The following is a 27,962-nucleotide window of genomic DNA, read 5'->3' on the forward strand; positions in this document are numbered from 1 at the left end:
GTTGCAATCAATTGTAAGCTTATTACAAACATAATTCGTATTAGTTGCATATAAAGAGGTCCCAAGACAGACTGCATTTGCAATTTAGGGCTAGTTGCACTGGAACGCACATGCTCCTCGCAAACGCACCGCATAATGGCTGCTCACGGCTACAGCAAGTTACACTGCTTAGAGCTTCAGGGGCGAAATTACATCGAAAAAGAGCGTTGACAGTCGTGGCGCGCACGGGCACGCCGCAGCCCCGCCTTCCGCTCAGCACCCAGACGAGTGCGTCATTGCGTGCAGCCCGCGAGCAGGCCGTCCTTCAGAGCTTACTCTTTGCTGGGCCGGACCAGCTCCTGCTAGGAGTGCTGGCTGGTTCTAGGCTTGGCAATGGCAAGGGCGCCGCCGCCGTGCTGGAAGCAGAACTCGGGGGTGGGGACTGCGATTCCGTGCGGGAGTGGCTGAACGAGCAGTCTGGATCCACTGCTGCGGTGAGTTACAGTTACAGTTACAGTGTCCCGTAATCATGGGAGGTATCCTTGCAAGCCGGGGGGGCCGATGGATACGCGTGGGACTCCTAGCTACGTGCGCTGAGATACCCAGCAGTTTCTCCAGGGTCCTTGCTCTCAAAGCAAGCACGCATAGAGTGCTGCGATAGTTCAAGACTACCTTCACAATTGGAACGTATTGCCTCATAAGCTGGGCATTCCAGAAAAACGTGCAATTCATCCTCGGGCACGCCACACGCTCGGCATGCACATGCCTCCCGTGCGCGCCTCGGGGCCTGTTCACTGTAGGTCATAGCACGCCAGGCGAAAGCGCTTGTCGAGTTTGGGGTTTTTAAAATTGGTTGCGCCGCTCCGCAATATTTTTGCGGGGCTTGGCGGGCCTCCTAGGAAGGCTGATCGCATCAGCGTTCCGCGTTTGTGTTGCTGTCTGCAGAAACTCCAGGGCAGCGGCTGGCTGCGTCCCTCAGATGTTGAGTTCTCGCCCGCAGCACGGCGGGTACTGTCGCTGGCGGAGGCGGGCGCAGAGGCTATGGGTGCGTTCCTACCCGTGCCTGCGCGTGATGGGGTATGTTTGTGGGGGAACAGCCTTGTGAAGGTGCAGAATACCGGTAGCCGTGCACTTGAAGGGCTTACACCACTGACGCACCCTGTGCGTTTGTCTTGCATGTCATCCCCCGCCTCCACCAGGCTCTAGCAGCGTGGGCACCTACCACCTGCTACTGGTGCTCATGGGGGCAGGTGGCGAGCAGCAGGCAGTGCAGGCCGGGGCAGAGGTGGCAAGCACGGAGCAAGTGGACGGCAGTGGCATGGCGGCCAACTCCAGGGGCTCGACGTCCGGTTCGGAGCAGCCTCCCAGGGATTCAGATCTGGGACTGCTGCGCTCTCTGCTGGACGTGGCAGGTGAGGGGCTGGGAGCAGTGTATAAGTTGTGCACGGGTGTGTGCTGGACAGCAGGTGGAAAGGGGTAGCAAGCGTGTGGGGGCGCTGGTGAGGTATGTGGGCTTGGGCTTGCCGCCAGTTTTGGTCAACAACGCTGCGCAGTGGCCGAGGTTAGAACTAGGGAAAGATGCAAATACTGCGCCGTTCAATCAGCAGCGGTGTGTGGATGGTACAAACCCCAAGCACTGATCTGCAGGTGTGGACAGGACAGCACTCGAGGTCAAGGTAAGGGCAGACGACGAGGATTATATGCTGACGTCTTACAGCTCGCTTCCACCACATTCCAGTCACGTACACCAAGCGTTTTGCACCACAAGCGCGCTTGCTGTAATTGTTGCCTGCTGCAGCTGCTAGCACTGGCAGAGGCGGGTGCAGAGATGCCACCGGCGCAAGACTCGCAAGCCACAGCAGCTGGCGTGGTAGGTCCAGAGCTGTACATGCCTGCCGTGTTCTGTTAGCTGAGCCTGTATGCGAATCCTCCACCTTGTTGGCCAAAGAGTTCAGGCACAATTGCGGCCGTGCAAAATCTTTTCACGCTTCGCCAGGTTGCGACATTAACAAGTGTTTACCGGCAGCAGGTGGGGATGTGGCGTGAACGGGGTGCTAGGGAGCAGGAAGAGGACAACACAAGTACATGCATGCGACCTCGCGTGTGTAAATCCTATGCAGGATGGCCGTGTACACGTGAAGGGGTTGAGGGACCTTACGTATCACGTGTGCAGGAGACTCCCCAAAGTGCCACTATATATCCGACACTCGGATGGAGCCAATATTAACCAGCAAGTGTGTTTGGCTGTGGTGGTGTGACCGCAGGTGGCACGCGCCTGGCACGAAAGGGACGACAATGCGTTCCGCCAGGCACACCAAAACACAGCGATGGCGACAGGCCCCGACCCAGATGACGAGTATGAGTGAGCAACAGCAGGTTGCGTAAGTGCGTTGGTTCTCCTGGGGTGGGAAGCTGTATACTGGCAGCAGGACTAGAAGGCTCCAGAAGCCTGACATCTTGCTTAAGGAAAGGTGGGCCACATAGATAAGGCGCGATGGGACAGATAGGGCAAGAGGTGCGGGGGAAGGTTTGTGAGGTGCGTGGAGAGAAATGAGAGAGGAGGTCCAAGTTGAAAGCAGCGAGCTGGCACCGAAGGACCACATGGGAAAGGCTTGGAAAGTGTTGAAGGGGGATATCAGGTCTTTGGAGTATTGGAGATGGATGCTGAGGCAGGGAGCGAAGCGACTCGTGGCCTGACATGCATGGCAGGATCCGAACCTGGCTGTACGTGCCGGCACAGTCAAGCTGCAGTGCGCTGGAGTGAGCTAAACCCGAACTAAAATATTTGTTCTTGTATGTTGCCTGGGTCAAACTTCGAGGCCCTGGGGGCCACCACTCTTTCCCTCGACCAGCCATTTCCTCAAAGATGTATCATTGCCGTGCCTACTTTTCAGCAATAGCAGCGGTTAGGATGCCTCTATGGGGGCTTTACGCAGCTCTTCGTGCACATTGTCGGGGCATGTGGCTGCATGGGGGAGCTGGGGGAGCTCAGCGAGCGGGCAGGTCACCCCAGGGCCCAGGGCCGATAACAGCAGGGGTGCCACCCCTGGATAACAGCTATTCATAACATACATATGCGATATACAGGAACGGCAGCGTGCCGCGGCGTCCACGTCATTCAGTGGCGGGCGCAGTTTCAGCCTGTCGATCAGGTCGCCCTTCCACAGACCCACATCGTCTTTGCATTTGTAGTTTCGAGGCGAGTCTGCACAACAGAAGAGGTGATAGTTTAGAAAGTGCTGGTGGCGATAACTACAGCACATCGTGCAGCCTACCACTTACCATCACTAGGGCTTGGGTCGGGCCGGGGGCTAGGCACTGGGGCAGGGCTGGGGCTTGGCATGGGTAATGGGGCGGGCAAAGGGCTGGGGCTGGGGCTGGGAATGGTGATAGGGCTCGGGCTGGGGCTCGGGTTGGGGCTTGCCTCAGGTGCCGGCACTGGGCTAGGGCTGGGGCTAGGGCTGGGCTCCGGGCTAGGGGGTGGGGGCAACGGCACCAGTGGAGGCTCCGGCGAGGGCGGGTCGGGCATCTTGTAGCCAATGAAGATGCAGGCGATGATGTTGCTGGGCACTCCGCGGGTGAATCGAACGTCGCCACTCCACGCGGTTTGCGCCAGTATGCTATGTTTTGCCGACGCACGCACGCACGCCGCACGCACGCACGCAGCCACGGACAGGGGTGTTCCTGGGGGGCTTCGCCCCCCCCCCCTGGAACGCTGCGCTGGGGGGGCTCAGCCCAAAAGGTTGGCACGAACCTGTGCAAAACCTCGTGGGACCCCCGACCGACCGGCCGACAATTTTAGGGGGCAATAAGTTTGCACCCAGGAACCCATTTTAAATTTTCAAAGCGGAAATAGGCGGCAGGGAAAACTCGGCTGGAGCGAGAAGCGACCTCGCGAGTCCATGGACATCTTGACTTTCGCGAGGTCGCAAGGAAAGCAGCCCTGTCACGCGAATTCCACAAAGGAAGAGTTGCCAACTTCAAACTTTCCCCTTCGCACCCTTGTAGCCGTAGCACAGGCCAAACAATTCTAGATTTCTTGTTGAGCTCTATCCATTTGAGGCATGGGGTCCGTTTCAGGAGATTCTACCTCCCCCCCTGCGCTAGCCAAGACATACAACCGCGTCAAGCCACCATTGTCCGTTAGTCTTAGAAGCATTGTTCCCCGGTCACGTTAAAGGGGCGGAGCCCCTCCACAGTCTGAGGCCGATCAACTCATCACCCGGACATAGCCGGGGTCGGTTTCCACAGGCACATAGCCAAAACAGGTGCCTAGCAATCGCGATGCCACAGCAGAGCCAACCGCAGCCAGACGCAGCACAGTTGTCAACAGCCGCACTACTTGTCATGCCGCTACGCATGCCCTGCCAGCCCCACCGCGGACCGCTACCTAGACACCAGCCGGCTCCTCAGGCTGCGCGCTTGCGCCGCTTCTTGGGCGGCGCTGCGCTCTCCTCCTCCACGTGGCCTTTCCCGCCCCCTCTGCTACCAGGATGCGCGCACGCGCCCCCGCTGCTGCCGCAGCCGCCGCCGCCGCCACCGCTGCCGTCGCCACCGCTGCCGCCGCCAAAGCTGCCCCCGCCGCCGGCAGTCTGCAGCGATGTAGGTCGCTTGTGCCCCAGCAGCATCTCCACCAGCGCTTCGCTCGGGGGGCTCAGCCCAATAACTCTCCGTGTTGTACCCCAATGACAGTACGGATTGTTGCCCGCTCACGTGCCGTCAATGACATTCAAAGGCTTTCCTGCAACTTCTCCTTGCCCTATGTAGCCAGGCCGCTGGCGTAGCAGCTTTTGTGTGTGTGTGGTTACAAGGTGGTGAGCACGACGTGCATTCCTGTCCTTGTAGAAACCGAGGCCCGGGCCGGGGGGCCCTTATAACGCCTGCAACACATATATATGCAGCTAGTTTGGTCCCCGAATGGGGGTGCTTCTGCTCCTGTGCTCCCAAATGGAATCTAGTAACGCGGCTAACCTGGCTGGGTCCGTATTCTGCATAACGGCCTGCATCCCGCCTGTAAAATCGATATCGCTACCCAAATCGCACGCAACTGGTCGTAGGCCGTACACCGCATGAGCACATGATTCTCATCTTCGACTTCATTTGCAACACATAACGGGCAAATCCTCTCCTCCATAGGTCGTCCATAGGCGCGGTTGATAATAATTAGCAGCTAATGGGGATGCTACCTAGCACCCGCCCGCAGCCCGCGCCTTTAGAAACCCAAAACATAGCCCCGCACATCCCACCGGTTCATGCCAGCGCATGGCCATCAATTGATATATGTGACGTGATACACACGACAACCGGACAACGTCAGTAACCGTAAAAACGTCTGAGCAGCGGCAGTAACCTGCAGCCCATAATGAAGCATCACTATGAACAGTCTCCGGAGTCAGGCCCCATTTTTAAGCTTTTAAAAGGGCTGCCGCACAGCCGCCAGCAGCCGCTGCAGCCACGGTTCCAGAGGCTTGCCCTGCTGCTTGCGGTTGTGGCTGTTCTTGTAGCCGGGCTCGCACAGTGCTCTCTACCCTACTGTCCCAGCGCCCTACCATCGTTTCCAGGCGACCTACAGGAGAAACCTTGAACATACACACCGCATGTCATATGCGTGAAGAGCACACCGTTGCAACCAGCAAGTTCTGGTAGTGATGCGTTGACTAACTAACTGCACGCCCAAAGCTCCATGCAGTGCATCTTGATACTCGCAGCTGCAGCAAGCGTGCGGTGAATGCGGATGGGGGCCCCCAACAGGGCCGTGCCATGCCGTGTGCGTACAAGTCCCAAGAGAATAAAGGTTGATCAAGGAATTGTGTCTCTCCCTCTGCGGCAACTTAACATCACGGTAATGGCACTGCAAGCCGCTCAAAGCTCAGGGTCATCTGTTGCTTGAACTACGAGAGAATTGCTGCGTCCATATGCAAGCCATCACATCAGACGGATACGGCTTGGTGAACAGAAGGTTAGCTCCCCCCCAGAGATAGCAGCGCGTGGTCGTCTTGTAATGGAACTGGGAGTGGACAGGGAGCGGGTAGCAGAGGGCGATATGAGAAAAAGGACACGCTGAAAAGCCTGCCACAGCGGGGCCAACACGCATCCACGTTAAGCACTCGCTGCATGGCCGGATTATTGAATTGTGGTGTCGCAAGAGCGCCACATAGACTGCTGCGCACGAGTAAACGGTACTATGCTTGTATTGCACTGGGATTGTGCTCGCGCGCTCCGCATTGGTATGGATGCAAAAGCATGTTTCCTTGCCTTCCCACCGCTGTCGCGTCCCGCAACAGCAAGTACACGGCTCACCCCAGTGCACCCTGGCTTGTTGTTGCAGTTCTCCTGGCACTTGGCCACCGCCTCATCATTGGTGGGCAGCTTGATGGTGATGACCTCCAGCTGGTTACCGTTCCTGTGGGTGAAAGAGGACGACGCCGGGGTGTGTTCGTGGCTAGGTCTAACAACGCTGCCGTCTGGGAGTTCGAGCAGCAGTGTACTGTTGCCAGCAACCCAGACAAGCACATTGCTTATATGCTGTGAGGCCGCGCACAATGGGCCTTACCAAAGGCTAAGACCATTCTTGCAGCTGTAAGAGCGTCCAGATCCGGGGCTGCTAGGGCTGGCGCTAGGCTTGGGGCTGGGGCTGGGGCTGGGGCTAGACTTGGGGCTCGGGCTTGGGCTTGGGCTCGGGCTTGGGCTAGAGCTGGGGCTAGGAGGGGAAGGGCTGGGCGGCGGGGGGCTGGGCGGGGGGGGACTAGGCGGTGGGGGGCTGGGTGGAGGCGGTGCAGGCGGGAGGGGGCTGGGAGGCGGTGGTGGTGGGGGAGGCGAAGGCGGCTCTGGTGAGGGCGGGTCGGGCATCTTGTAGCCGGTGAAGATGCAGGCGATGATGTCACCAGGACTACCCCGGTTGTAGCGGACGTCACCACCCCAAAGTTTGCAGTAGCCACTGCGAGGAAAGCAGCACATAAGAGCATCCATAAGACAGATGCATGCGAGCGGCGGCCTCATGTCCCCGCAGACTTCTTAGCAGTAGGACTGTACAGCGCTGATCCGAATTGCGTAAGCGACAAAACATGCATGCTTACTCGCTGGCGTAGTCGTACTGTAGCCACATGTGCAGCGCCATGCAACCATGCAGGGAGAGCAGTATGTAAGCACATGTCAGTGCCGGAATAGTTTTAGGCGTTGAGCGGCAACATGGGACAGCAGGGGAGCAGACTGCCAAGGCAGGCCACGTAATTCCACATTAAGCAGTGTGTCGCACTTTCTCTCCCCCACTTACGCCTGCGCACACACCGTCACGCTTGTTGCACTCCGCACGGCAGCGTGCCGCGGCGTCCACGTCATTCAGTGGCGGGCGCAGTTTCAGCCTGTCGATCAGGTCGCCGTTCCACAGACCCACATCGTCTTTGCATTTGTAGTTTCGAGGCGAGTCTGCACAACAGAAGAGGTGATAGTTTAGAAAGTGCTGGTGGCGATAACTACAGCACATCGTGTAGCCTACCACTTACCATCACTGGGGCTTGGGTCGGGCCGGGGGCTAGGCACTGGGGCAGGGCTGGGGCTTGGCATGGGTAATGGGGCGGGCAAAGGGCTGGGGCTGGGGCTGGGAATGGTGATAGGGCTCGGGCTGGGGCTCGGGTTGGGGCTTGCCTCAGGTGCCGGCACTGGGCTAGGGCTGGGGCTAGGGCTGGGCTCCGGGCTAGGGGGTGGGGGCAACGGCACCAGTGGAGGCTCCGGCGAGGGCGGGTCGGGCATCTTGTAGCCAATGAAGATGCAGGCGATGATGTTGCTGGGCACTCCGCGGGTGAATCGAACGTCGCCACTCCACAGCGTGCAGTAGCCACTGCACGTACACAGGCAATGATCCACACCGTCATATAGCGGGAACACTAGTGGGTGTAGGCAAGAGTGCAAGCAACGCAGCAGCCAGCCAGCCGGCCAGCCACGGACAGGGGTGTTCCTGGGCGCTTCCCTCCCCTGAATCGCTGCACTCTGGGGGCTCAGCCCAAAAATGGTGTAAGCGTAAAATCTGAAAAATGAAAACCAGTCCACAATGTGAAAACGGTCAAGTGTCGCTGCAAGTTACCGTACCATGTGACTGTATAACCTTTTCCTTCTGGCGCCTTCTATACCAAATGGCCAATACCTGCCCACCGCGAGAGCCCTCACCAAACATCTACATAACGACCGTTGTGCTCACTGCGCCTGACATGCGAACTCACTCTTTCTCATAGTGGTACTGTCGGCGCAAAAAGACACACAGTGTAAGAACAGCGTGTTAGTAGGGGGCTTGAGTTTGCAGGCAGCTCCCGCTACGGTAACGCAATGATCCAAAAGAAGAACTTCCGTGCGCGGGCGCAGTAACTTACGCCGGTGCATTCGCCGTCCCTGGTGTTGCATTCCTTCTCGCACAACGTCACGGCCTCAAAATCGTCGTGCGGCGGGCGCAACTTGATGTCAGCAATCACTTTGCCGTTCCACAGGCCCACGTCGGGCTTGCACTTGTACTCGCGAGGCGAGTCTGTGGGCGGGCCACGCGGGATATGTCAGCTTGTACAGCGTACGGCCGTTTACACAGGTAGCACGCGTGCGCTGACGGCCTGTCCTGGGCATTGCATGTGAGGCCGGCACCTATCCTGCGCAACGCACTAGTGTAGCATGCTGCTGTGACCCACCATCAGGGCCAGGCACCGGGCTAGGCGAGGGCGAGGGCGAGGGCGAGGGCGAGGGCGAGGGCGAGGGCGAGGGCGAGGGCGAGGGCGAGGGCGAGGGCGAGGGCGAGGGCGAGGGCGAGGGCGGGGGCGAGGGCGAGGGCGAGGGCGAGGGCGAGGGCGAGGGCGAGGGCGAGGGCGAGGGCGAGGGCGAGGGCGAGGGCGAGGGCGAGGGCGAGGGCGAGGGCGAGGGCGAGGGCGAGGGCGAGGGCGAGGGCGAGGGCGAGGGCGAGGGCGAGGGCGAGGGCGAGGGCGAGGGCGAGGGCGAGGGCGAGGGCGAGGGCGAGGGCGAGGGCGAGGGCGAGGGCGAGGGCGAGGGCGAGGGCGAGGGCGAGGGCGAGGGCGAGGGCGAGGGCGAGGGCGAGGGCGAGGGCAAGGGCAAGGGTGACGCCACAGCAGGGCTAGGTGACGACTCCGGCTCCGGTGAGGGCGCGGGGCTCTCCTCGGGGCTAGGCTCAGGACTAGGCATGACGGGAGGGTAGACGGGCGGCGAGTATATCGGTGGCGTGTATATCGGTGGAGAGTATATCGGCGGAGAGTATATGGGCGGAGAGTACATCGGCGGAGAGTAGATTGGAGGGGAGTAGGTGGGTGGGTACGTGGGGCCTGGGGGTCCGTAGGGTCCTGTGCACACAATGGTGAAGGCATTTTGGCAGGCCGTACCGGTTTGATTACCGTACGGTCACAACTCGATTTTAGGGTCATATGTTACACCTGGCTCTATCACAAACAATCCTAACCGCACAAACCGACAGCATTTCCCGCAAGGAAATTCATGACATCAACTTGCCTGGGGGCGGACGTAACGGGTAGGATGGATACGTAGCTGGAGCCACCGGCGCGGGCGGAGGAGGCGCCGTGGGCATGGTTGCAATCTTGGCTGGCCTGCCTGTGTCACAGTACAAGGATACAGGTGCAGATATCATCCGAGAGAATCGAGGGGCATTATGTGGCGGTAAAGTAAGGGTTGAACCTCTGGGCACACGGTGTTTGGCGCCAAACGTCGATTCCGCCTAGTAGCGGCAACTGGTGCAATAAACGTTTCGCAGAATTCGCCAGCAGATATCGGGCTGCGCAACAGACGCGGCGGCGGGCAATCAACGATGCATCAATGCCCCGGCCGCGCCAAACTTACGACCCACAACAAAGGATCGGGTCTTACAGGCGACAGTGCATCTACTCTACCCGTGAGCTTTGGTATGTCTTGGCCTGGCGCTTGCGTTTGCAAGGGCGCCATCGCCGTTACTGTGCGCCCGCCTCCCGGCCTTTACTTATTCCTAACGCGTTGCTCTTGCTGAACATCCAATGCTATAAGTCCCATGCTCAATACTTGTCCTGGATACAGTGGCACGCTGCTTGAGGTGTGGATGCTGAGAATCATCGCCCACCTGGCTGCGCTGAGCCCTTCAAGGCACTTGACATCACCACGACCGCGAGAAGTGACAGATGCCATTTAAAGCCTCTCCCTGATTTTCCCATCCTGGTAGGCTACGCGGGAACAGAGGCAACGCTGACCCGAGGGGCAAAGGCGTAGGCGCCGTATGAATACGCCTTAATGGTTGAACTGAAGAGCAAATGTATTGCTTCGGTGGTATCAAGAGTGGAGACTACGTCCCGCAAGCCGAACGCAAGTTGACTTGCAAGCCCTAAGCTGATACAACTTGGCAAGGGATGTGTGCCCTGTTGCCAAGGTAGCAGCTATTAAATATGTGATACGACTGAGACGCGCCAGCCAAGGTAGGGGCCTCAGTGAGACAACACGGTGTAACCCCGATCCCGGCGATGCATGTTTGACGGCGAAAGGGGCCGGCAACCTGCGAACCCCACGTACGTTGGAGCGCAATTGAGCTACAATAATACTCCTCGAGCGCATATTTACTGCGAAGCTTGTCCAACCACCGCGCTGCACCGCAACCGCGCCGACCAATCGCCTGGCCTGCTTGCTCTAGGCAGCATCAGTTTTGATGAATTGATGCCCTGCATTTCTCAGGGGCTTGAACATAGGTGTTGCTCGGGCGTGAAGAGCATGGCGTGCCCAAGCCAGCGGTGGCAGTCAGCGCACCCAGTATCGGGATTGCGGTAGGTGGCATTCTAGTCCTATGGCGCAAATTAGCGCACTCGATTAGCATTGGGAGAGTGGGCGACTCGCCCGGGTTTTGCGAGCCCCCTCCCCCGCCTCCCCCGTCCTCTGCAACTGAGCTGCTAGACCACAGCCCAATCGCGCTGCATAGGATTTTATGCATGTTGCTTACAGTATTCCACTGTGTCTTGGGAAAGGGTTTCATTGTACCGTGGGCTCTGTCCAGGATTCGATTAGGTCCTCCCGTTCACATGGAACCAGTATGACCTGCCCACTATTGCATCCCGTATCCCTCCCTGCATCCATGGTACAGCTCTTACTCTCGACGAGGCGAAAGGTTGCTAGTGCGCAGCAGCACCCCGCACCAGCCAGGTTCTGGCACAAGCTCGTCCAGCAGCCGGACGGAGCATTCGGGCATGGGCATCAAAGGCACAGGTTTTGTCACCAGGTGCGTGGGTGACCGCCGGCGAGTGTGATTAACTAGGGCTCATGTGGAGCAGCTTGTCACCACATCAAAACGTGAATTGGTGTGTGTTAGTACATTGATGCCCGTGCAGGGCAGGGCAGACAAACGCCCCCCACATCCCACACATGGTCACTAGTGCTTGACCTACATGTATGAGCACACTGCATGTTGTAGACTGCATGACAGGCTGATCCTGACGCTAAAGCTGGCAGCACAAAATTGGCCTTTGGTTCGAGTGCTTAATGCGCATTTACTTGCCAAGTTGCCATGCCCAGGGAGATGCGGAGAAATCCGAGCTCTCAGGCGTTATGCAGTGCGCCAATGAGTGCGGGACACACATGGGAGCGGCGCTGTAGTAGGTCAGCATTTTACATTGACAAAAATCTTACCGGTCTCGCTATCTCTCTACCAGGCAAGCCTGGCATCGGCCCGACATTGCAATCGTGCTGGTGCACCCTCAGATCCCGCAGGTACGGGGTGTTACCTGGGGGTGCTAAGTGTCATACCTGGCTGTACATGGTCGGCAGGAGCCCGTTTGCATCGGTGTAATAGGCGGCAATTGAGCGCACAGCCCCCATCTAATGCGTTGTAACTTTGTCAGCGCAGAATACGGGCAACGTGGCGCGCTCATGTGCCGCCACGGGCACTCCACTGCATCTGGTGGGCCCTCTAGGATTCGAGCTGGACAACAAAAAGTAAGGGATGAGGAAGCAAGTGTATAACGTAGCACCTTGTAACACTTTCGGTGGACGCCCCCTCCCTGTTTTGTGCTCATTTATTTCAGTGACAAAACGGTAACCCCCAAACACCACTACCACCACTTTCGGCCACAGACTCAAGCGCGCCGGTTTGGACTACTGGGACAATGTTGCAGTGGCGCTTCACAGCACCTGGGACCACTTCTTTGCAGCTTTCATCAACCTGCCTGGGCCCAAGCGCCTGGTTGCGTTTACGGTGGGTCGAGAAAATGAGTGCCATCTGATTTGGTTTAGGAAGGTGACGCGTGCAAAGCGCAACAGGGTAAAAGTTCGACGAGAGGGAGCCTGTCATGCAGTACTTTTGGGCCTAGCGCCAGCAAGTAGAGCTGGGTGGGACGACACAGTGGGTGGTTTTGCATCCTCTGTACGCGCATGAACACATGCCGGAGCCCGAGGTGCCGCCAGTCAGCGCAGCATCATGGCGGTCTGCGACCACCTGCGCGCTCTGGCATATGCACACCACCGGATCATTAGACAGTCTGTGCCATCCACCCATGTATGACCGGCACCCATTGGCCTGAACAGGTGTACGGTGATACGCATTATGGCGCACCAGGTGAGGGTGTGGCTAGACACGACTCGCTGATAGCACAAGGAAGGAAACACGCATGAATGCGTGTGCAATGCAGAGAAACGCTCGCGGTATGGTGTTGCCACGGACGGGCTGTGTACCGTATGTGCTGTTTGTAAGCGGCTGTATGAGTTGCGCGCTGATAGCCGCCTACCGTTGGCCGTGCCCCTTACCAGCGAATCGCATGCTGATGTGCCACAGCTGCTGTCTCCAGTTGTCCCCACACCTGCGCGCTTCTTGTCCTCCCCAGAGTTCACGTACCAGAGCGGTGACTGGCTCGTGTTTGGAGCAGAAACGTCCGGTCTGCCGCCCCAGGTAAGACCCGTTACCGTACGATATGCACGCGTGCGGCGCATACATTCAACAGTTGTCGCACCAACATCGACCTACGCCTTCCTCTTTGTCGCACAAACAGGCGCATGAAGACGTGTTAGCCAGGTAAGGCAAGCAGCATGCACGGCGGATTTGACTGCGGCAGGGGCGGCCAGCGCTTTTTTCAGTTTGTCTATTCGCATGCAAAGCATAAGCAAGCCCCTGGAAGCTCGAAATCGGACTAACCGGCTGCCCTTCATTCGTCATTTGATGTGGTGCGGCTGCAGTGGTGGGGCCCTTGTGAAGATACCTATACGCGACACACACGTTCGCTCCATCAACCTGGCCGTGGCCGCGGGTATTGGGCTGTTCGAGGCCGTCCGCCAGCTGGACGCAGGTGCGGAGTGACGAGTCGTTGTGGTAGCGTGTTTACCGCATCAGGGTTTTGGCGATGCTGTGCGGCTATCTGCTGGCATCTGGGAAGTCACATGCATTGGTCCCGGTGGCCCGGCCCCCAGCGCCTTGCCCCGGCCCCATGTGGCAGATATGTACGCCATATTACGAGGTATCCGATCAACCAAGCCACATCTGCATGCGCTTGCCGTTGCAGGTGGCGAAGGACACAAGGTGGCCCCACGTGTCAGCCCTACACTTCAGGAGGTGGCGGCCATGCACGACAACGGGAGACCAATTGGCGCCAAGGGGTCGATAGGAGTAACTGCGCTGGGGGATTAAATTAGCTCGACTGTTTTCCATGACAAGCAACGGCGCAGGCCTGCAGGGACCCATTGCTGTCTCGGCTTTGACTTGTCGTCAGCCGTTGGACCATACCACAAGTAGAGAGCGGCTTTACATACATAGCTGGCAGTGGCTCTCTGTAAAGTGGGGCGGGGGGTTGGCTGTTGCTAAGCTCCGACTCATAGCGTAGTTCCACACTTCGGGGAGGGCGGTTTCTCTGGATTTCTCTATAGGCTGGAGGTGGTCCTTCATGGCAGGGGTTTGGCCTGTCTTTCGACGTGGTAGGCGTTCATAGCCGGCGCTATTGGTGTGTGTGCTTGTGAGGCGGGTCCGATACGAGTGACGCCCTAGCTATGATGTCACCTGGTCGTGAGTGCCCCAACGGTAGTTCGCTTCTGCCTACTTTCGTTTGTGGCTTGGTGGTGCGATGGCCGATGGGACAGGGTAAGGGGCTGGGTGGCGGATTTCAGATGATGTTAAAACTCCTTTGGTTTGATGGTTGCCGGCATTTTGACTGCCACTGCTGCTGTTGGTGGTGCTCGTCACCAAGGAACATCCTATTATTTTATCGGGAGGGAGTTACTGTATTGACGAGTCGCGGGCGTACTGGCAGGCTGGTAGTTGGCTGGCGCGCAGTCGCTGCATGTCGCGAGCTTGGCTAGCGGGCAGGTCACCCAGGCCCATAAAGCTATTCTTACCATATTGGTGCCATAGGGACATTTGGAATGGTTCGGTCTTTGGACGGAACCGCGTGTGTGGGCACCAGGGTACTTCAGCCAGGAGGGGCCCAATGCCCCTCCCCATAGGTGGTCCTGGCGGAGGCTAGGCCCGTAAGGTCCTACTGGCGCCCTGGCCCGCCAGGACGGATTGTGGGGCGGCCAGGGGTCCCGTCCTGGGCTCCTGGCGCCTACGGCGCCAGGATGGATGGCGCCGTAGGCGCCAGCATGGGCGCCAGCCGGGTGGATGAGGTGGTGTACTGTGGTACAGTGCCTGTATCCGTATCTTGTAGTCTACACAGCGTAGATGACCCCTCCCGCGGCATCTACGGCCTGAACGAGATACCGCCAAATCTGCGCCAATATCAGAGAATATGTCCACCTACCGGTACCCTCCACACACGCACAGCCCAAAATCCCAAAACATTTATCCACCTTGGGCGAATTTTGGGGCAATGTCTGGAGCAAGCAAGATACGAGCAGTGCCTGGTAGTGACGATGAGGCTAGTAGTGAACGAGAAAGCGAGGCTCTTGCAAAGGAGGAGGAGAGCTGACTAGAGGAGAGTGAGGTGGAGGGCTGAGGCCCAATGGGACTGACGACGACAACGAGCTGACCCAGGCTGACCCTGGCGCACGCGGCATGTTACCGTTTCCTGGGCATCTAAGCATAAAGACTAGGTGTGCGATGAGTCAACAAAAAATACCATGCTGGCGCAAACCGCGAGCGCCATGTATTAGCTCCCTCAGGTCTCAACCTGCGCGCCGGCGCCGCTTTGAAGGCGGCGCCGCGCTGTCCTCCTCCACGTGGCCTTGCCCGCCCCCTCTGCTCCAAACATGCGCGCCGCCACTGCCGCTGGGCCCAGGGCCGCCCGTGCCGCCGCCACCACCGGGCCCAACGCCGTGGCCGCTGCTGTTGCCGCCGGTAGGCGCGGTGCCACCGCCGCCGCCACCACCGTCTCCAGGCCCTGCACCGCCGCCACCGCCGCCGCCAGGCCCTGCACCGCCACCGCCGCCAGCAGGTCGCAGGGCTGCAGGCCGCGGTTTGCCAAGCAGCATCTCCATCAGCGCGTGCCGCATGTTTGTAGCCGAGTTGGCGTCGCGGCCCTGCAGTTCAACATGCAAACAGGGCGTGTGTCATCCCGTGTGTCATCCCGTGTGTCATCCCGTTCAGAGAAATGAAAGCTAGTGTGAATGCAAATGCAAGACGCCATCGAGTGCTCCCGTGTGTCACCCTGTGTCATCTCCAAACCGCCCTGTGTCATCCCGTGTCATCCCGTGTCATCATCTCCAAACCGACCTGCCGCCCCAAACCTGCCATCCACTTACCCACACAGTCCCACAGTGTTGGCACACTTGGACGTCGCGGGCACGCGAGCCACCAAACGGAATCACAACTTCCAGGCAGCGCTGCCCGTTACCAAGCAGGCGCCGTCCGCACTTCGCACACACCTGCTCAGACACAGAGACAGGTTTGGGCCAGGTAAGGTACGTGCCAGTTTGGCACTTTTTGTCGACGCAGGCAGGCAGGCAGGCAGGCAGGCAGGCAGGCAGGCAGGCAGGCAGGCACGGACAGGGGCAACCCTGGGGGGCTTCGTCCCCCTGGATCGCTTCGCTCAGGGGGCTCAGCAATTTTTGCACCTATCGTAGAAAAATACTAGGCGGCAGGGAAACTCGGGCAGCGGCGATGGCGGCGGCGGCAGCGGCGACGGCGGTGGTGGTGGAGGGCCTGGCCCCACCAGCAGCAGCAGCAGCAGCTGCAGCAGCAGCGGCGGCGGCGGCAGCAGCAGCAGCAGCGGCGGCAGTGGCGGCGGCGGCGGCAGCAGCGGCGGCGGCGGCAGCGGCGGCGGCGGCGGCGGCAGCGGCGGCGGCGGCGGCGGCTAGGGTCTTTGCTGGCGAGCATTGCACAGCACAGTGTATGGTAGGCAGCAGCAGTGAGGAGTGTTGGGGCTAGAGGATTTCCTGCTGTTTGGTTTAGTGCTGGCTGTGCTTGTGCTTGACAGCGGGACGTGGCTGGACGCATTACGGCGGGCCGTGCCTGTACAAACCGACCCCGGCTGTGTCCGGGAGATGAGGTAGACGCTTGCGGCCTCAGACTTTATATGTGGCTCAGCCATGTTTCCCATGCGAGGGAAGAGATTTTGTCGCATGATTTACGCTGTCCAACTCTGTCCTGGCACGCCAGGCAAGACGCTGAGACCTGGGACAAGCAAGAGCAGAGGGGATGAAAGACGAGTTCCCGTTGTGATGGCTGTAATCCCGACCCACAAATCCCAAAAGGCTAGGCAGGGCAGAAGTCGCAAAGCATGTGCGCGGTTACCGCGCCAGGCAAGACGCCAGGACCATTTCATGGGGCAGACACAGTGCAGGTGACTCCCAGGACCCAAAATGCCTGGCACCCGTGCATGCCAGGACATTTCCCCTACCCCCTCAAGTACCCTGATGGGCACGCCCCAGGTCAGACCAGGTTAGGTGTGTTCGCATTATGCGCCCTCCGGCCCAAGGGGTGTGCGATGGGACAGTGGTAAGGCAGGTTGGTAAAGTCCCGTAGGGTGCATCTAATTCCCAGAACCCAACAGATGGCACACAATTGGCAACGGCAGGGCAGGAGTGCGCGGCTGGTCGAACGCCGGAGTTACTGTACCGACGAGGCTGGCTGGAAGTTTGCTGACACGCATTCCTCACGCTCCGGGCGCCCGGCCAGGCGATAGCACCACACAGACACACCGCAACGCCACACTCGCGAGGCAGAGCCGCATCCGGCCCAAGGGGTGTGCGATGGGACAGGTTGGTGAAGTCCCGTAGGGTGCAACTGATTCCCGCGCCAGGATTACCGTACCGCGCTGCAAATCTGCAGTGCTGCCTGAAGCCATCAGGTGCGCAGTATGCTTGTTGTACGGATGTGCCTGTTGTACGGACATGATTTGCTACCGAACGGTATCAATCACTGTGGGTTTGTGTTTTCCGTCTCTGTCTGGTGTCGTCAAGCAGTAGCAGTAGCAGCAAGCTGTCGCGACTCTCATGCGAGACCCCAGGCAACCTGACGGTTGGTACGGACAGTGGCAAGTGGTCATAAAAGTGTGTCCTCCTCTTGATAACCCATTGCCACCAAAGTAGCGAGGCCGCAGTTAACACGTAGGGCAATTAACAAAAGTCACGAAGGGGCTTCCCCGCATCCTTCCTTTAGTCCGCCACCGTACGCACAATGAGCCCTGCCAGGCTGCGCCCCAGGCTGAGCACGCCAGCTAGGGGGTTGCAGCAACCGCTAGATTGTTCACGAGGAAGCAGTCCATGCAAGCGCTTAGGCCTTGGTGCGGCCGAAGGTCTTGAGCTTCTCCTCGGTGGTCTGGAAGCGGCCGTGGCCAAACTTGGAGGCAGTGTCGATGAACTTGAGCTTGACCTCCTCCAGCGCGTTGCGGCTGGTCTGGGGCAGCAGCGAGCGGCGCAGGGTGATGGCGCGCTTCTTGGTGCCCGGCACGCAGCCCTGCGGACAAGTGTCGACCATGGAGGGGGGCTGTTACAAGGCGCCAAGGCGGCAGTGATAGACAGCTGGCCTGGGTAAGGGTTGCAGATGTCACAGGTCTTGGATGGGGGGACAGCACATGAAGCTGCCAACCCGCGGAATCCAGTTGTTCATTTAGCATCGGGAATATGAGCAGTTACCTCGGGCATTGTCGTACTAGCCCGGCTGCAAGAGGGTAACGATGCTGCCTTGACGCACACGATGCCCCCCGCCCGCCTGCCCACCCCCCTCTTCTGGCCGGTCGTCCTGGCCAGCGCTCACCTTGATCATCAGGTAGTCCTCGCTGACCACACCGTAGTGGGGGAAGCCACCCATGGGGGTGATCTCCTTCTTGGTCACATCGAACTCCGTGGTGGCCAGGTGGCTGGCGTCGCCCTTCTTGCCGATCTTGTACACCTGCGCCAAGCATGAATGCACGGCAGATGCGCACAAGCGGTGACCGCAAGCAATGGAAAAGGAGCCGTGGAGCGAGGACAACGCAGGAATCATCCCACCGATACGCTGCGGCAGCACAGCCATCCCCATAATCCGGTACACCCTCCCCAACAGGGCACTAAACATTATTCCAGTCGCCACGGCCGCCTCGCACCTTCTTGTTGATCTCAGTGCGGTGGTGGAAGCCCTGCTGACCGGCGCGGGCCACAGTCCACTTCACGCGGGCAGGGTGCCACGCGCCAATGCAAGCCACCTTGCGGAGACCGCGGTGAGTCTTGCGGGGCAGGCGGGTCACACCCCAGCGCTGCACGACACCCTGGACTCCGTGACCCTTGGTGATGGCGATGGTGTCGATCATCTCGTTGGGCTGGAACACGGCGTCCACAGACACCTGCTTCTCGAACATGCTGTAGGCGAAGTCGACCTTCTGCGCCACAGTGCCGCCGTTCACCTGGAGGGACATGAAGGGAAAGAGGAGGCCACGGTCGCGATCAGCAGGTGCAGCCGCCATCAGGCCAAGCACAACGCCGGTGCTACCATGACCACCGCAGTGCGCACCTGCACTGCCCCTCTTGGCCCCGCCCCGTGCCTGGCCACACCCGCCACCCACCTGGACCTCCATCAGGTGGGCCTTCTTCACGCCAAAGCCCAGCTTCTTGACCTGGGTGTGCGCCAGCACACGGATCACGCAGCAGTGCTTCTTCAGGGCGGCCAGCTCGGCCTCGATGGCCTTCTTGCCGTCGCTGTACTTCTTGGCGTACTTGGTGAAGGCCTTCTTCTTGGACTTGTACCAGTTCTTGTAGAACCTACGAGTCACCACCGGGCACAATGCTAAGCCACCGTAACATGCAGGCCACTTCACACAGACAAAGTCACTGCATGCCGAAGGCCGCCCCGCTCGCCCCGCCCTGCCACGGGCCCGCTCCCACGATACGATGGTCCGTACAACCAACGGCGCACGGCCGTATGGTAGTGTGGGCAGCATAATGAAGACAGCCCGGCCCATTTTCCTCACCCGCCCTGCATCAAAATCTGCCACAGCGCAGAGCGCTGCGAGAAGTCGGACGCATTGCTGCGCGCCCCACCCACGCCTCCCCCACCCCTGCCTACCCCCAAGAGACTCCACCCCAAGAGTCCTGCACACGCTAGGTCATGAAACGCACCTGCGCTTCACCTCCTCGCTCAGGTGCTCAGCCCAGACGGTGTTCAGCGAGCGCAGACCGCGGGGGGTCTTCACGTAGCCGACCGCACCGACCACGACCATGGGAGGGCACTCGATGATGGTGACCGGCTCGCAGGTCTCCTTCTTGTGCAGCTTGGAGCCAGGCTTCTCCACATCGCGGACGATGTGAGTCATGCCTGCGTGCCCGGCCAAGTGATACCGCTTAACAAGAAGGTTGCGTCGACTTGTTCCGCTTTTGCGGATATGCCGGACCCATTCCTCCTAAACGTTTTCCTTCAGCGTCACCATTCGATATCAGCCGAGTGCGCCACGCACAACACAAAGCGACACACATCGCCCACCCACAGTCGGCGCTGGAACAGCGCGCTTTACGCACCGGCCTTGTAGCCCATGAAGGCAGTCAGGTGCACAGGCTTGGAGGCATCGTCCCGGGGGAACGACTTCACCTTGCCCTTGCCGCGGCGGCAGCGCTTGCGGGGGCTGAAGCCCAGCGAGCCGCTACGAGGGTCTGCAAACGAAATCACAGGCAGCCACGAAATTGAAGTTAGCACACTTCATCAAGGTCCAAGAGCGTCAAGAAAAGGATCCCACAGACGCTGCGCCTGTCGGCTTCCATATCGGCGGTGCCATCTACTAGCAGCGATCATATAGAATAAACTGCGTGAAAATGCTCAGCCCGTTTAAGCTCTTTTGTTTGGCGAGTCCGGCCGCCGCGCACTCTCGTGCGGCGCTTGTGGGGTAACTCTATGAAAGGTAACAGATTCTACTCACGTTCGAACTTCCTGTGCGACATGGTGCCTACGGCGTCCGAAAAGGAAAGAAACCAGTGCTGCTTGGCAGCCAAGTCGGCAGCGCCGGCCATCGCGCCCCATCGCGCAGCTCCAGGAAGGGCGCCGGCGAATTGTATTCCGCTGCTCTCTCTCTGCTCGTTTTACCTGCCGGCATCATCTAGCTTTCTGAACTACCCATTTTCTAATATCCTTTTACTTCGTTGTATTCATTATTCGGCCCCGCCCGGCACGTCACCGACACGCGTCGTCCTGGCCCCCACCCCTGCCGCCCCTGTCACCCGGTTCCCGTTCCGCGTCCCCGGCACCCAGAAGCGAATTATTAAACGGAGGCTTCAAACTGCATGAGGTTGCCGTACCAGCAACACAAGCCAAGTCGTCTGGCTGCGCGTAGACATCGGACCGGAGCGTGGTGGACCAGGCGACGCAGCATGCGACGACGGCAGTAGGGCGGAAGAATGACAAGCAGCAGTTACCCAGGCGTAGTACAGCTGAATGCGAGGGCTTCAGCGAAGAGATATGAGCTGGTCGCGTCTAATGCGGCGTTGCTGGAAGGCGGCGTAACCCAGCCCGCCCGCCCGCGCAGACTGACCGCGCCATGCGCTCCTCAGACAAAGGGCCGCCCGGTATATGCTGGACATTCTCCCATTTATGCATATTGCCCTCAGAGCTGAGGGGTTTGCTGACGCACTGACGGGCGCCACATACTCATACCTCTAGTACACACATCAGGGAACCCCTGACACACATCACGACGCCACACAACCACACGACGCGGGTATCCATCTGACTCTTCAGCATATGCTGCAGCTGCGGTCAGGCGTCGCAGCGGTTCCAAGGTGGGACCGCGCCTGAGGCGGATGCATTTAGACGGTAAGGGCGGATGATCAAGAGTATAGGGTGAAAATACGGACTACTGCAGGATGCAGGCACGGGATGCAGGGATGTGGCAGCATACCCCTTGCTTCCCTTCGGGCCGGAGATGGTTCCCTCCTGACCTGGCTGCTGGGCACCCTTGCTTGGTCGGACTGTCCCTTCTTGTCATGTCGCATTCACGCCCCTTGTAATGTCGCATTCATACCCCGCACGCAGGTTCAAACATCAGTCTACAAGTGGTGATGCCGTTTGGTGGCTCGCGTGCCCGCGATGTCCAAGTGTGCCAACACTGCGGGACTGTGTAAGTAAGTCTGGCACAGATTCAGTCCGGTTCGGGGGGCCGGGTCAGGTATCAGACGGGCTCAGGTGCCGTTCGGTTGAATGTTGCATCACAGGGCCGCGACGCCAACTCTGCGACGAACATGCGGCACGCGCTGATGGAGATGCTGCTTGGTAGAGCGCGGCCTGCGGCCCTGCGCCGCGGTGGTGGCGGCGGCGGCGATGGTGGTGGTGGAGGGCCTGGCCCCACCCGCAGCAGCAACAGCGGCAGTAGCGGCGGCGGCGGCAACAGCAGCAGCAGCAGCAGCAGCAGCAGCAGCAGCAGCAGCAGCAGCAGCAGCAGCAGCAGCAGCAGCAGCGGCGGCAGCAGCAGCAGCGGCGGCGGCAGCAGCGGCAGCGGCGGCGGCAGCAGCGGCAGCGGCAGCGGCGGCGGCAGCAGCGACAGCGGCGGCGGCAGCAGCAGCAGCGGCGGCGGCGGCAGCAGCAGCAGCGGCGGCGGCAGCCCTGGGCCCAGCAGTTGCGGCGTGCATGTGCGTAGCGGAGAGGGCGAGCAAGGCCACGTGGAGGAGGAGAGCGCGGCGCCGCTCAAGAAGCGGCGCCGGCGCGCAGGTTGAGGCCGGCCGGTGTCTAGTTAGGGTCTTGCATAGCACAGCACAGTATGTGGTAGGCCGCACGCAGCAGTGAGGAGTGTTGTGGCTAGAGGATTTCCTGCTGTTTGGTTGATTGCTGGCTGTGCTGTTGCTTGACAGCGGGACGTGGCTGGACGCATTTCGGCGGGCCGTGCCTGTACAAACCGACCCCGGCTTCGTCCGGAAGATGATGTAGACGCTTGCGGCCTCAGACTTTATGTGTGGCTCAGCCCAATTTTCCCATGCGAGGGAAGATATCTTGTCGACGATGCTTTACGGAAACGAATGCTCGTTTGTAACGGATACCTTAGTTTAGATCACTTAGTTTAGCTTCGTGTGGCGGGTCGGGGTGCTGACTAGATCATCATGGGGCCGGTCAAGCTAGCCCGGTCATGCTAGCCCGGTGCCCCGGTCAGTACCGCTCACGTAGGGCCTCCAGGTGGGCTCCATGTAAATGGGCTTCATGCTTATGATACGGGTGGGCTTGCAGCCACCCTGTTGTGCGTGAAGAGTACATGGGGTTGGATTGTTAGGAAACCCGTCGCAGCCCCAGCCCCACCCCACCGCCGCAGCACCGCCGCCGCCGCCGGCGGCAACAGCGACAGCGACAGTGAGGAGTAATGGAGAGTGGTCGGTGCGGGGGAGGACGGGGAAGAACGGGCCTGCGCGAGTGAGGTAGCCTGGGCCGCGAGTGGCAGCAGGTTGACTTTTGGGCTGCGCCTGCGCGTGAGGCTGGGGACACCAGCAGGTGCAGGTGCAGGTTTGGGGCTGCGCCTGTGGGTGCTGGGGGGCTGGGTGCCGGCAAGTGCAGGTGCTGTAACAAGCAGAGACTCGACATGCGCCTTTTGCCTTTCGACAGCTCTGGGACAAGTGTTCCCCGGTCACGGGAAAAGGGGCTGAGCCCCTCCACAGTCTGAGGCCGAACAACCTCATCGCCCGGACATAGCCGGAGTCGGTTTCCACAGGCACACAGCCAAACCAGGTGCCTATCTAGCAGTCGCGATGCCACAGCAGAGCCAACCGCAGCCAGACGCAGCACAGTTGTCAACAGCCGCACTACTTGTCATGCCGCTACGCATGCCCTGCCAGCCCCACCGCGGACCGCTACCTAGACACCGCCAGCCGGCTCCTCAGCCTGCGCGCTTGCGCCGCTTCTTGGGCGGCGCTGCGCTCTCCTCCTCCACGTGGCCTTTCGCGCCCCCTCCGCTACCAAGATGCGCGCACGCGCCGCCGCCGCTGCCGCTGCCCCCGCCGCCGTTGCCGCCGCCAGTCTGCAGCGATGCAGGTCGCTTGTGCCCCAGCAGCATCTCCACCAGCGCGTGCCGGATGTTGGTTGCGGAGTTGACGTCACATCCCGCCATGCACAGCACCTGCAGCCTTGCCTGCAGCATCACCGCCCCTCACCGCCGAACACGAGCGGCGGCGGATACCATCCTTCTGTTGGGTTCATGGTAGTCGGAAGGGACCCGGGCTCCAGCTTAGTCGCCCAGAATGACCATGTGAGCCGGTTGATGGTGTAGGCATGCCCCGGGTTAGAAGGATTGGATGTGCATGGGACGCGGCAGGGTCAAAACCCTCCTCGCAAACTGGAAGCAACCGCTGTATTGCCCTATCGAACCTTAGCTGTAAGGCACGACCTATTGACTAGAAATCAAACAGTGTGACAATATTGCAAGCCGACGATTCAAAAGTAAATCGAGCCAGTTGAACTTGCTCCCTTGCACCTTCTCGTTCCTTTGTATCCAATCCTGTGGCGCACGGCTTCAAGTTTTGCTGCAGCGGAAGCCCACTTGTGCAAAGAACTAGGTGCTACACAGGTCCGGGCGACCATGCGGTCCTTGCTCGCGGGCCAGCGCCTTAACGGGCCGGGGCAGGGCCACTGCAGCTCATCGTACAGCTCTACGCGCATTCGAGCCCGTGCGGCGTGCGCGGCAGGCGTTCGGGGCCGGACAACGCACGAGCGGTCGACTGGTGAGGCGCGCGCGAAATACGGACGAGTGGTGCCCGACCGCGCTTGTAGTGATACGCCAGGCTCGACTCTGCTGCTTACACCGGCCGCGGACCTCAGCGCTGCGTTGGTGAAAGCGCTTGGCGACTGGCGCGCAATGGATCGAGTCTAACGCTGGACGGGTGGCCAGGCACGCACGCATCCTTCCTGCTGGTATAACACGATGAACAATACACATTCGCAGGCCCCTCGACGGAGGTGTGCGACCTCGTCCTCTCCAGCGGCTTCCTGGCCTTTGCCGGGCACGCTGGCTTTCTGCAAGCTGTGGAGGAGGTGGGCGCGAGTGTTGCGTGTTTCGTGCGTGTTACCGTGACGTGCAGGCCCCCCGCGGATAATCGCTGCGTGCGTCAGAACCCTTGACGCAAGACATCGCACAATTTGTTGGACACCCGACCGGTGAAACGGCGAGCGGTTTGTTACTCGTGCTGGTCACGTGCCAACGTCTTTTCCGGTGTCTGATGTCACTGCAGATGGGCGTGCCGGTTGGCGGTGTCATGGGGACCAGTGCGGGGGCGCTGGTAGGCAGCCTCTATTGCGCCGGGTACTCACCGCTGGAGGTAAGCGCCTGCCTACCTTCTAGTGCTTGCGCTGGAGGCCTTGAGCCTCCCATAGAGGCTAAGGGGGCAGGTTCTGCAGCAAGCTTACAATGCTGGCTGAGCTGGGGCAGCTGATGCCTGCAGGTGGCCAAACACTTGTCGGACCAGACCCCCGCGTCACTGCTGCGGCCATCCGCTGCACCCTGGCGGGGCGGGGCATTGAGCTTGGACGGCGTCATTTCGCGACTACGGGACCTCCTACCGCCCAGGTGCGGGCCTCTGACACACTTTGTCGGTGAGGGGAACGCTGATTGTGGCGGGTCGGCGCCACCACGTGCCCCCGCGTGGCCCGTGTTTGCTGTGCTGACGGGGTGCTGTGTATGAACCGTCGTGGCTCGTGATATACGTGAAATACACGTATGTCAAGCTTTAGCACTCATATACAACGCCCGGCAGGTTTGAGGATCTTCAGCGCGAGTTCGCGGTGGGTGTGGTGACGGCAGAGGGCGAGCACCTCCTGATTGACAGTGGGCCACTTCCTGAGGCGGTAGCGGCCAGCGCGGCCATTCCAATCATCTTCCAGGCAGTCGACGTGCCGGGTAAGTGGACAGGGGCAGGCCAGGGCAGACAAGGCACAGGCGCCAATGCACAGACTGTGCGGTTAGTGGAACGGCCCCCTGCGGCGTATCGAGCCAAGCACGCCTCGACATGGTTCACGTTCGATTCAAATTTAGAAATCCAAAAGCACGTATACGCAACCGCGATGTGGACAGGGCGGCACAACCATGCTGGTGCCGTTGGAGCGTGCAACAAGCCAGCGTTCGAACTGCTTCACCCATGAAACATCCATTTCTTGCGAACTCCTCGTCGTATGAGCCTTGATGGACGCACAACTCTTATTCAAGTCTTACACCGCTCTGCTGCAGGCCACGTGTCACGGCATGGGCCCTTTAAGGATGGCGGGGTTGTGGACCGTGTGGGGCTCAAGGCGTGGCGCGACCGGCGGAGGGCACAGATTAGCAAGCAGGTGCGTAGCAGCGTGGGCACATGTGCACCTAACGTCGCCCAAATGCACCATGCAAGTTTTGACGCGCTTGGCTCACAGAAGCAGTGCTTTGCGACTGAATGTTCCTTGCCGCCCTCTGCCGCCTCTGCAACCGTCATGTCAACAGCTAGCGGCGGGTGACGGGAACGCGCCTCTGCGGCCGCCGACATGTCTGGTGCACGTGATTGACCGTTCCTCGCCGTTCAGTGGCTTTGATGATATGACCGCTACGGGTGAGCAAGGGGACAGCGACGTGGCGTGTGAGTGATGTGGCTTGATGGTGAGGGGTGAAGGGTGACGGAGAGAGTGGTGACAGTTTGGGCAATCTGGAGGGACGGGGCGTGCACAGCGCAGGGACAGGCACGATGCCCGAGATACGCTGTGTTAACAGGGGAAAGGACATGCTGTGTGTGGGCCCGCGGCTAAGTATGCATCGAAAGAGAACCCGCAATACAGCTTGGCCGCGCACGTCCAGATGCCGTGCTTCCCTGGCCTGGGTTCGGAGTACATCAAGCCCGTAGCACATGTGCTGCCGCCTCCCTCTCTCTTTGACTTGCCCCCCCCGCTCCCAGGTGAGTCCCACATACTGGTGGTCAAGTCGCCCCGCAGCGGCGCCAACTTCTTCGACCTGGGCTCTTTTGGGGACACCATGGCCGCCGCTCACGAGCGCGCGCGGCACAGCCTGCTGGCGTCCAGCGCAGCGGCGGCGGTGGGGCCCAGCAGCCGAACCAGCAGCAGGCCGGCAGCAGGCGCGGCCAGCTCAGCCGCGGCTGCAAGCATCGGGAACGGTCACGGCCATGGCAACGGTAATGGTCATGGGGCTGTCAATGGCGCGACGGCGCCTGTAACATCCACAGCACCCACGGAGTCTGCCGTCCGCGCCACAACACTTTAATGAGTGGCACGGGCCCCGCCAAGGCCGGCGCCAGTGACATGTCAGTGGTGCGGCGTGTGTGCCGCTCAACGAAGCGGGGTGCCGCGATTGCCGCTGCACAACAGCAGCGCAGGTCATCACGGGTGTGGGCGGTTATGCCGGCCGTACATCGCCAAACGTTGATGTGGAACACACGGTGCTGGACGCCGTGTCGGTGCTGGGGATCGTGCAAGCACGGGCTAGCATGCTCCCATAGCCGGCCTTGGGGAGCCTTGGGGAGCCTGTGCGCGGGTATGGGTGGGCATTGAAGACTAGGTTGGGGTGCTGCAAAAGGACCGAGACGCAGTCAATAGATCTTGCTAGGATGAAAAAGGATATGAAGGAATTTCGCTCGAGGCCGCACAGGAAGTATCGGCGGTGCGGTTGTGTTGAATGTTGTTGCGACGGTGTAAGAAATGTGGCACACTGCTGGAAAGTGCGCGTGCGGCGCAGGGCTAATCACCGCTGTGAGGATTACCGCGTTTGATGGGGAGCTCCCCGATGTACTTTCATGGCCTCAGATGGTTGAACGTGCAGCCCACATTTCCTGTGCTGACGGGAACTATCGCCTGGCTTGTCATTTTGGAGTTTGGCAAGCACTTGTGGAACTACTGGCATTTGAAGATACAGCAACTTGTGCATGAGCAGCATGGTGCGTGCCCAATCGAAGAAGGCGTTGTGACTTGCGCATGAAGAATACACTAGAGTGGACGCGATAACACGGTGTGCTGGGCTGAAGGAACCACGGAACACCAGGTGATCAGCAAGCGCTGGTCGTGTGTGGTGCTGCAGTCGTCTCCCTGGCTTTGGCTTTAGGGGCAGGGTGCGTTGTGGTTGTAGTCGTGAACCCGCTTGGTTGCACACGGCGCCCACACAAGGAGGCGCCCTAAGCGTTTGAGAGTGCATTCTCAGGGGCATCAAAAAGTTTAGGGGAATGGCATGGCACCTTGAGCAGGGTTTGGTGGAGGAGGTGTGGTGTGAGGCTCACCACTAGTGCCTTGGAGTTGGTTGGCATTGATGCCCCGGTTTCTTTGCGCGCTGCAGCTGTCACTTTGGCTTGAACCGCAGAGCGTGTTCAGTTATCAGGTCGCGAGATGGGACAAGATTCAGGGCTGCACCCAGTGGGAAAATACGGAAGTACCCTATCCTCGATACCCTATCCTCGACATGTCCGACCAGCCGCGCGCTCATGCCTTGCCGTCGCAACTTGATTGTTGAATGCTAGGGTCTGGGAATATGCTGCACACTACGAGACTACACCCACATGCCCCTGACCCCGTGCCTTAACCCTGTCCCAACGCACACCCCATTGCAATCATTGACTCGGACCGTGTCACCGTCGTCAAGCTACCCACCGAGTTCCACACAGGGCTTGTGTCTTCCCAGGGTAGGCCGCCGCCGCTGGCGAGAAGGGCCCTAACTACG

At 60.0% G+C, this 27,962-nt stretch overlaps 9 protein-coding genes across 10 annotated transcripts; 5 read left to right on the top strand and 4 right to left on the bottom strand.

Moving 5' to 3' along the window:
* Positions 1-50: 50 nt before the first annotated feature.
* On the top strand, positions 51-2,854 carry CHLRE_10g417550v5 (uncharacterized protein). Its single transcript, XM_001702755.2, has 7 exons — positions 51-473; positions 925-1,024; positions 1,179-1,391; positions 1,627-1,655; positions 1,778-1,849; positions 1,976-2,008; positions 2,244-2,854. The coding sequence occupies exons 1-7, from the start codon at positions 111-113 to the stop codon at positions 2,343-2,345; spliced, it is 912 nt and encodes a 303-aa protein (XP_001702807.1). The 5' UTR covers positions 51-110; the 3' UTR covers positions 2,346-2,854.
* A 1,080-nt stretch (positions 2,855-3,934) lies between these two features.
* On the bottom strand, positions 3,935-4,700 carry CHLRE_10g417576v5 (uncharacterized protein). Its single transcript, XM_043066405.1, has one exon. The coding sequence runs from the start codon at positions 4,605-4,607 to the stop codon at positions 4,389-4,391; it is 219 nt and encodes a 72-aa protein (XP_042919802.1). The 5' UTR covers positions 4,608-4,700; the 3' UTR covers positions 3,935-4,388.
* Positions 4,701-4,771: 71 nt separating this feature from the next.
* Positions 4,772-10,430, bottom strand: CHLRE_10g417600v5 (uncharacterized protein). The gene is made up of 11 exons (XM_043066406.1): positions 10,073-10,430; positions 9,475-9,573; positions 8,649-9,308; positions 8,343-8,494; positions 8,196-8,212; positions 7,482-7,816; positions 7,253-7,404; positions 7,056-7,072; positions 6,533-6,916; positions 6,280-6,382; positions 4,772-5,986 (listed from the first exon to the last, which is right to left on the bottom strand). Exons 1-11 carry the CDS (start codon positions 10,161-10,163, stop codon positions 5,855-5,857), a joined length of 2,142 nt encoding a protein of 713 aa, XP_042919803.1. The 5' UTR covers positions 10,164-10,430; the 3' UTR covers positions 4,772-5,854.
* A 107-nt stretch (positions 10,431-10,537) lies between these two features.
* CHLRE_10g417650v5 (uncharacterized protein) lies at positions 10,538-14,617 on the top strand. Its single transcript, XM_001702754.2, has 10 exons — positions 10,538-10,763; positions 11,078-11,212; positions 11,643-11,700; positions 11,837-11,925; positions 12,064-12,184; positions 12,514-12,544; positions 12,810-12,874; positions 12,975-12,997; positions 13,159-13,268; positions 13,482-14,617. The coding sequence occupies exons 1-10, from the start codon at positions 10,711-10,713 to the stop codon at positions 13,604-13,606; spliced, it is 810 nt and encodes a 269-aa protein (XP_001702806.2). The 5' UTR covers positions 10,538-10,710; the 3' UTR covers positions 13,607-14,617.
* A 1,353-nt stretch (positions 14,618-15,970) lies between these two features.
* Positions 15,971-16,591, top strand: CHLRE_10g417675v5 (uncharacterized protein). Its single transcript, XM_043066407.1, has one exon. The coding sequence runs from the start codon at positions 16,010-16,012 to the stop codon at positions 16,274-16,276; it is 267 nt and encodes an 88-aa protein (XP_042919804.1). The 5' UTR covers positions 15,971-16,009; the 3' UTR covers positions 16,277-16,591.
* Positions 16,592-17,139: 548 nt separating this feature from the next.
* On the bottom strand, positions 17,140-20,269 carry CHLRE_10g417700v5 (ribosomal protein L3). Its single transcript, XM_001702589.2, has 7 exons — positions 20,235-20,269; positions 19,840-19,971; positions 19,444-19,639; positions 18,891-19,086; positions 18,435-18,731; positions 18,107-18,241; positions 17,140-17,806 (listed from the first exon to the last, which is right to left on the bottom strand). The coding sequence occupies exons 1-7, from the start codon at positions 20,254-20,256 to the stop codon at positions 17,624-17,626; spliced, it is 1,161 nt and encodes a 386-aa protein (XP_001702641.1). The 5' UTR covers positions 20,257-20,269; the 3' UTR covers positions 17,140-17,623.
* A 141-nt stretch (positions 20,270-20,410) lies between these two features.
* On the top strand, positions 20,411-22,501 carry CHLRE_10g417730v5 (uncharacterized protein). Of its 2 annotated transcripts, none has more exons than XM_043066409.1 (3): positions 20,411-21,124; positions 21,344-21,432; positions 21,523-22,501. In XM_043066409.1, exon 3 carries the CDS (start codon positions 21,571-21,573, stop codon positions 22,018-22,020), a length of 450 nt encoding a protein of 149 aa, XP_042919806.1. In that variant the 5' UTR covers positions 20,411-21,124; positions 21,344-21,432; positions 21,523-21,570; the 3' UTR covers positions 22,021-22,501. The 2 variants fall into 2 exon arrangements, with proteins under 2 accessions (XP_042919806.1, XP_042919805.1); XM_043066408.1 differs by having other exon boundaries at positions 21,344-21,428.
* A 383-nt stretch (positions 22,502-22,884) lies between these two features.
* CHLRE_10g417741v5 (uncharacterized protein) lies at positions 22,885-23,540 on the bottom strand. Its single transcript, XM_043066410.1, has one exon. The coding sequence runs from the start codon at positions 23,424-23,426 to the stop codon at positions 23,166-23,168; it is 261 nt and encodes an 86-aa protein (XP_042919807.1). The 5' UTR covers positions 23,427-23,540; the 3' UTR covers positions 22,885-23,165.
* Positions 23,541-23,650: 110 nt separating this feature from the next.
* On the top strand, positions 23,651-27,902 carry CHLRE_10g417750v5 (uncharacterized protein). The gene is made up of 8 exons (XM_043066411.1): positions 23,651-24,006; positions 24,228-24,316; positions 24,514-24,600; positions 24,724-24,848; positions 25,036-25,178; positions 25,506-25,606; positions 25,752-25,857; positions 26,197-27,902. Exons 1-8 carry the CDS (start codon positions 23,865-23,867, stop codon positions 26,517-26,519), a joined length of 1,116 nt encoding a protein of 371 aa, XP_042919808.1. The 5' UTR covers positions 23,651-23,864; the 3' UTR covers positions 26,520-27,902.
* The last annotated feature ends 60 nt before the right edge of the window (positions 27,903-27,962 follow it).

Source organism: Chlamydomonas reinhardtii, chromosome 10 (assembly GCF_000002595.2).
Source record: "Chlamydomonas reinhardtii strain CC-503 cw92 mt+ chromosome 10, whole genome shotgun sequence".
NCBI lineage: Eukaryota > Viridiplantae > Chlorophyta > Chlorophyceae > Chlamydomonadales > Chlamydomonadaceae > Chlamydomonas > Chlamydomonas reinhardtii.

Excerpts from the sequence above, each read along its gene's own strand:
- CHLRE_10g417550v5 (XM_001702755.2), top strand. The coding sequence starts at position 111 with ATGCTCCTCGCAAACGCACCGCATAATGGCTGCTCACGGCTACAGCAA. Across the intron at positions 474-924 it reads AGTCTGGATCCACTGCTGCG|AAACTCCAGGGCAGCGGCTG; the intron begins GTGAGTTACAGT and ends TGCTGTCTGCAG. Across the intron at positions 1,850-1,975 it reads AAGCCACAGCAGCTGGCGTG|GTTGCGACATTAACAAGTGT; the intron begins GTAGGTCCAGAG and ends ACGCTTCGCCAG.
- CHLRE_10g417750v5 (XM_043066411.1), top strand. The coding sequence starts at position 23,865 with ATGCGGTCCTTGCTCGCGGGCCAGCGCCTTAACGGGCCGGGGCAGGGC. Across the intron at positions 24,317-24,513 it reads TTCTGCAAGCTGTGGAGGAG|ATGGGCGTGCCGGTTGGCGG; the intron begins GTGGGCGCGAGT and ends ATGTCACTGCAG. Across the intron at positions 25,179-25,505 it reads CCAGGCAGTCGACGTGCCGG|GCCACGTGTCACGGCATGGG; the intron begins GTAAGTGGACAG and ends GCTCTGCTGCAG.
- CHLRE_10g417700v5 (XM_001702589.2), bottom strand. The coding sequence starts at position 20,256 with ATGTCGCACAGGAAGTTCGAAC. Across the intron at positions 19,640-19,839 it reads CTTCATGGGCTACAAGGCCG|GCATGACTCACATCGTCCGC; the intron begins GTGCGTAAAGCG and ends CCGGGCACGCAG. Across the intron at positions 17,807-18,106 it reads AGGACTACCTGATGATCAAG|GGCTGCGTGCCGGGCACCAA; the intron begins GTGAGCGCTGGC and ends ACTTGTCCGCAG.
- CHLRE_10g417730v5 (XM_043066409.1), top strand. The coding sequence starts at position 21,571 with ATGCTGCTTGGTAGAGCGCGGCCTGCGGCCCTGCGCCGCGGTGGTGGC.
- CHLRE_10g417675v5 (XM_043066407.1), top strand. The coding sequence starts at position 16,010 with ATGGCGGCGGCGGCAGCGGCGACGGCGGTGGTGGTGGAGGGCCTGGCC.
- CHLRE_10g417650v5 (XM_001702754.2), top strand. The coding sequence starts at position 10,711 with ATGGCGTGCCCAAGCCAGCGGTGGCAGTCAGCGCACCCAGTATCGGGA. Across the intron at positions 12,185-12,513 it reads AGCGCCTGGTTGCGTTTACG|GTGTACGGTGATACGCATTA; the intron begins GTGGGTCGAGAA and ends TGGCCTGAACAG. Across the intron at positions 12,998-13,158 it reads CATGAAGACGTGTTAGCCAG|TGGTGGGGCCCTTGTGAAGA; the intron begins GTAAGGCAAGCA and ends GTGCGGCTGCAG.
- CHLRE_10g417576v5 (XM_043066405.1), bottom strand. The coding sequence starts at position 4,607 with ATGCTGCTGGGGCACAAGCGACCTACATCGCTGCAGACTGCCGGCGGC.
- CHLRE_10g417600v5 (XM_043066406.1), bottom strand. The coding sequence starts at position 10,163 with ATGGGAAAATCAGGGAGAGGCTTTAAATGGCATCTGTCACTTCTCGCG. Across the intron at positions 9,309-9,474 it reads CCCGTTACGTCCGCCCCCAG|GACCCTACGGACCCCCAGGC; the intron begins GCAAGTTGATGT and ends TTGTGTGCACAG. Across the intron at positions 5,987-6,279 it reads ACAAGCCAGGGTGCACTGGG|TTCCATTACAAGACGACCAC; the intron begins GTGAGCCGTGTA and ends GTCCACTCCCAG.
- CHLRE_10g417741v5 (XM_043066410.1), bottom strand. The coding sequence starts at position 23,426 with ATGCTGCAGGCAAGGCTGCAGGTGCTGTGCATGGCGGGATGTGACGTC.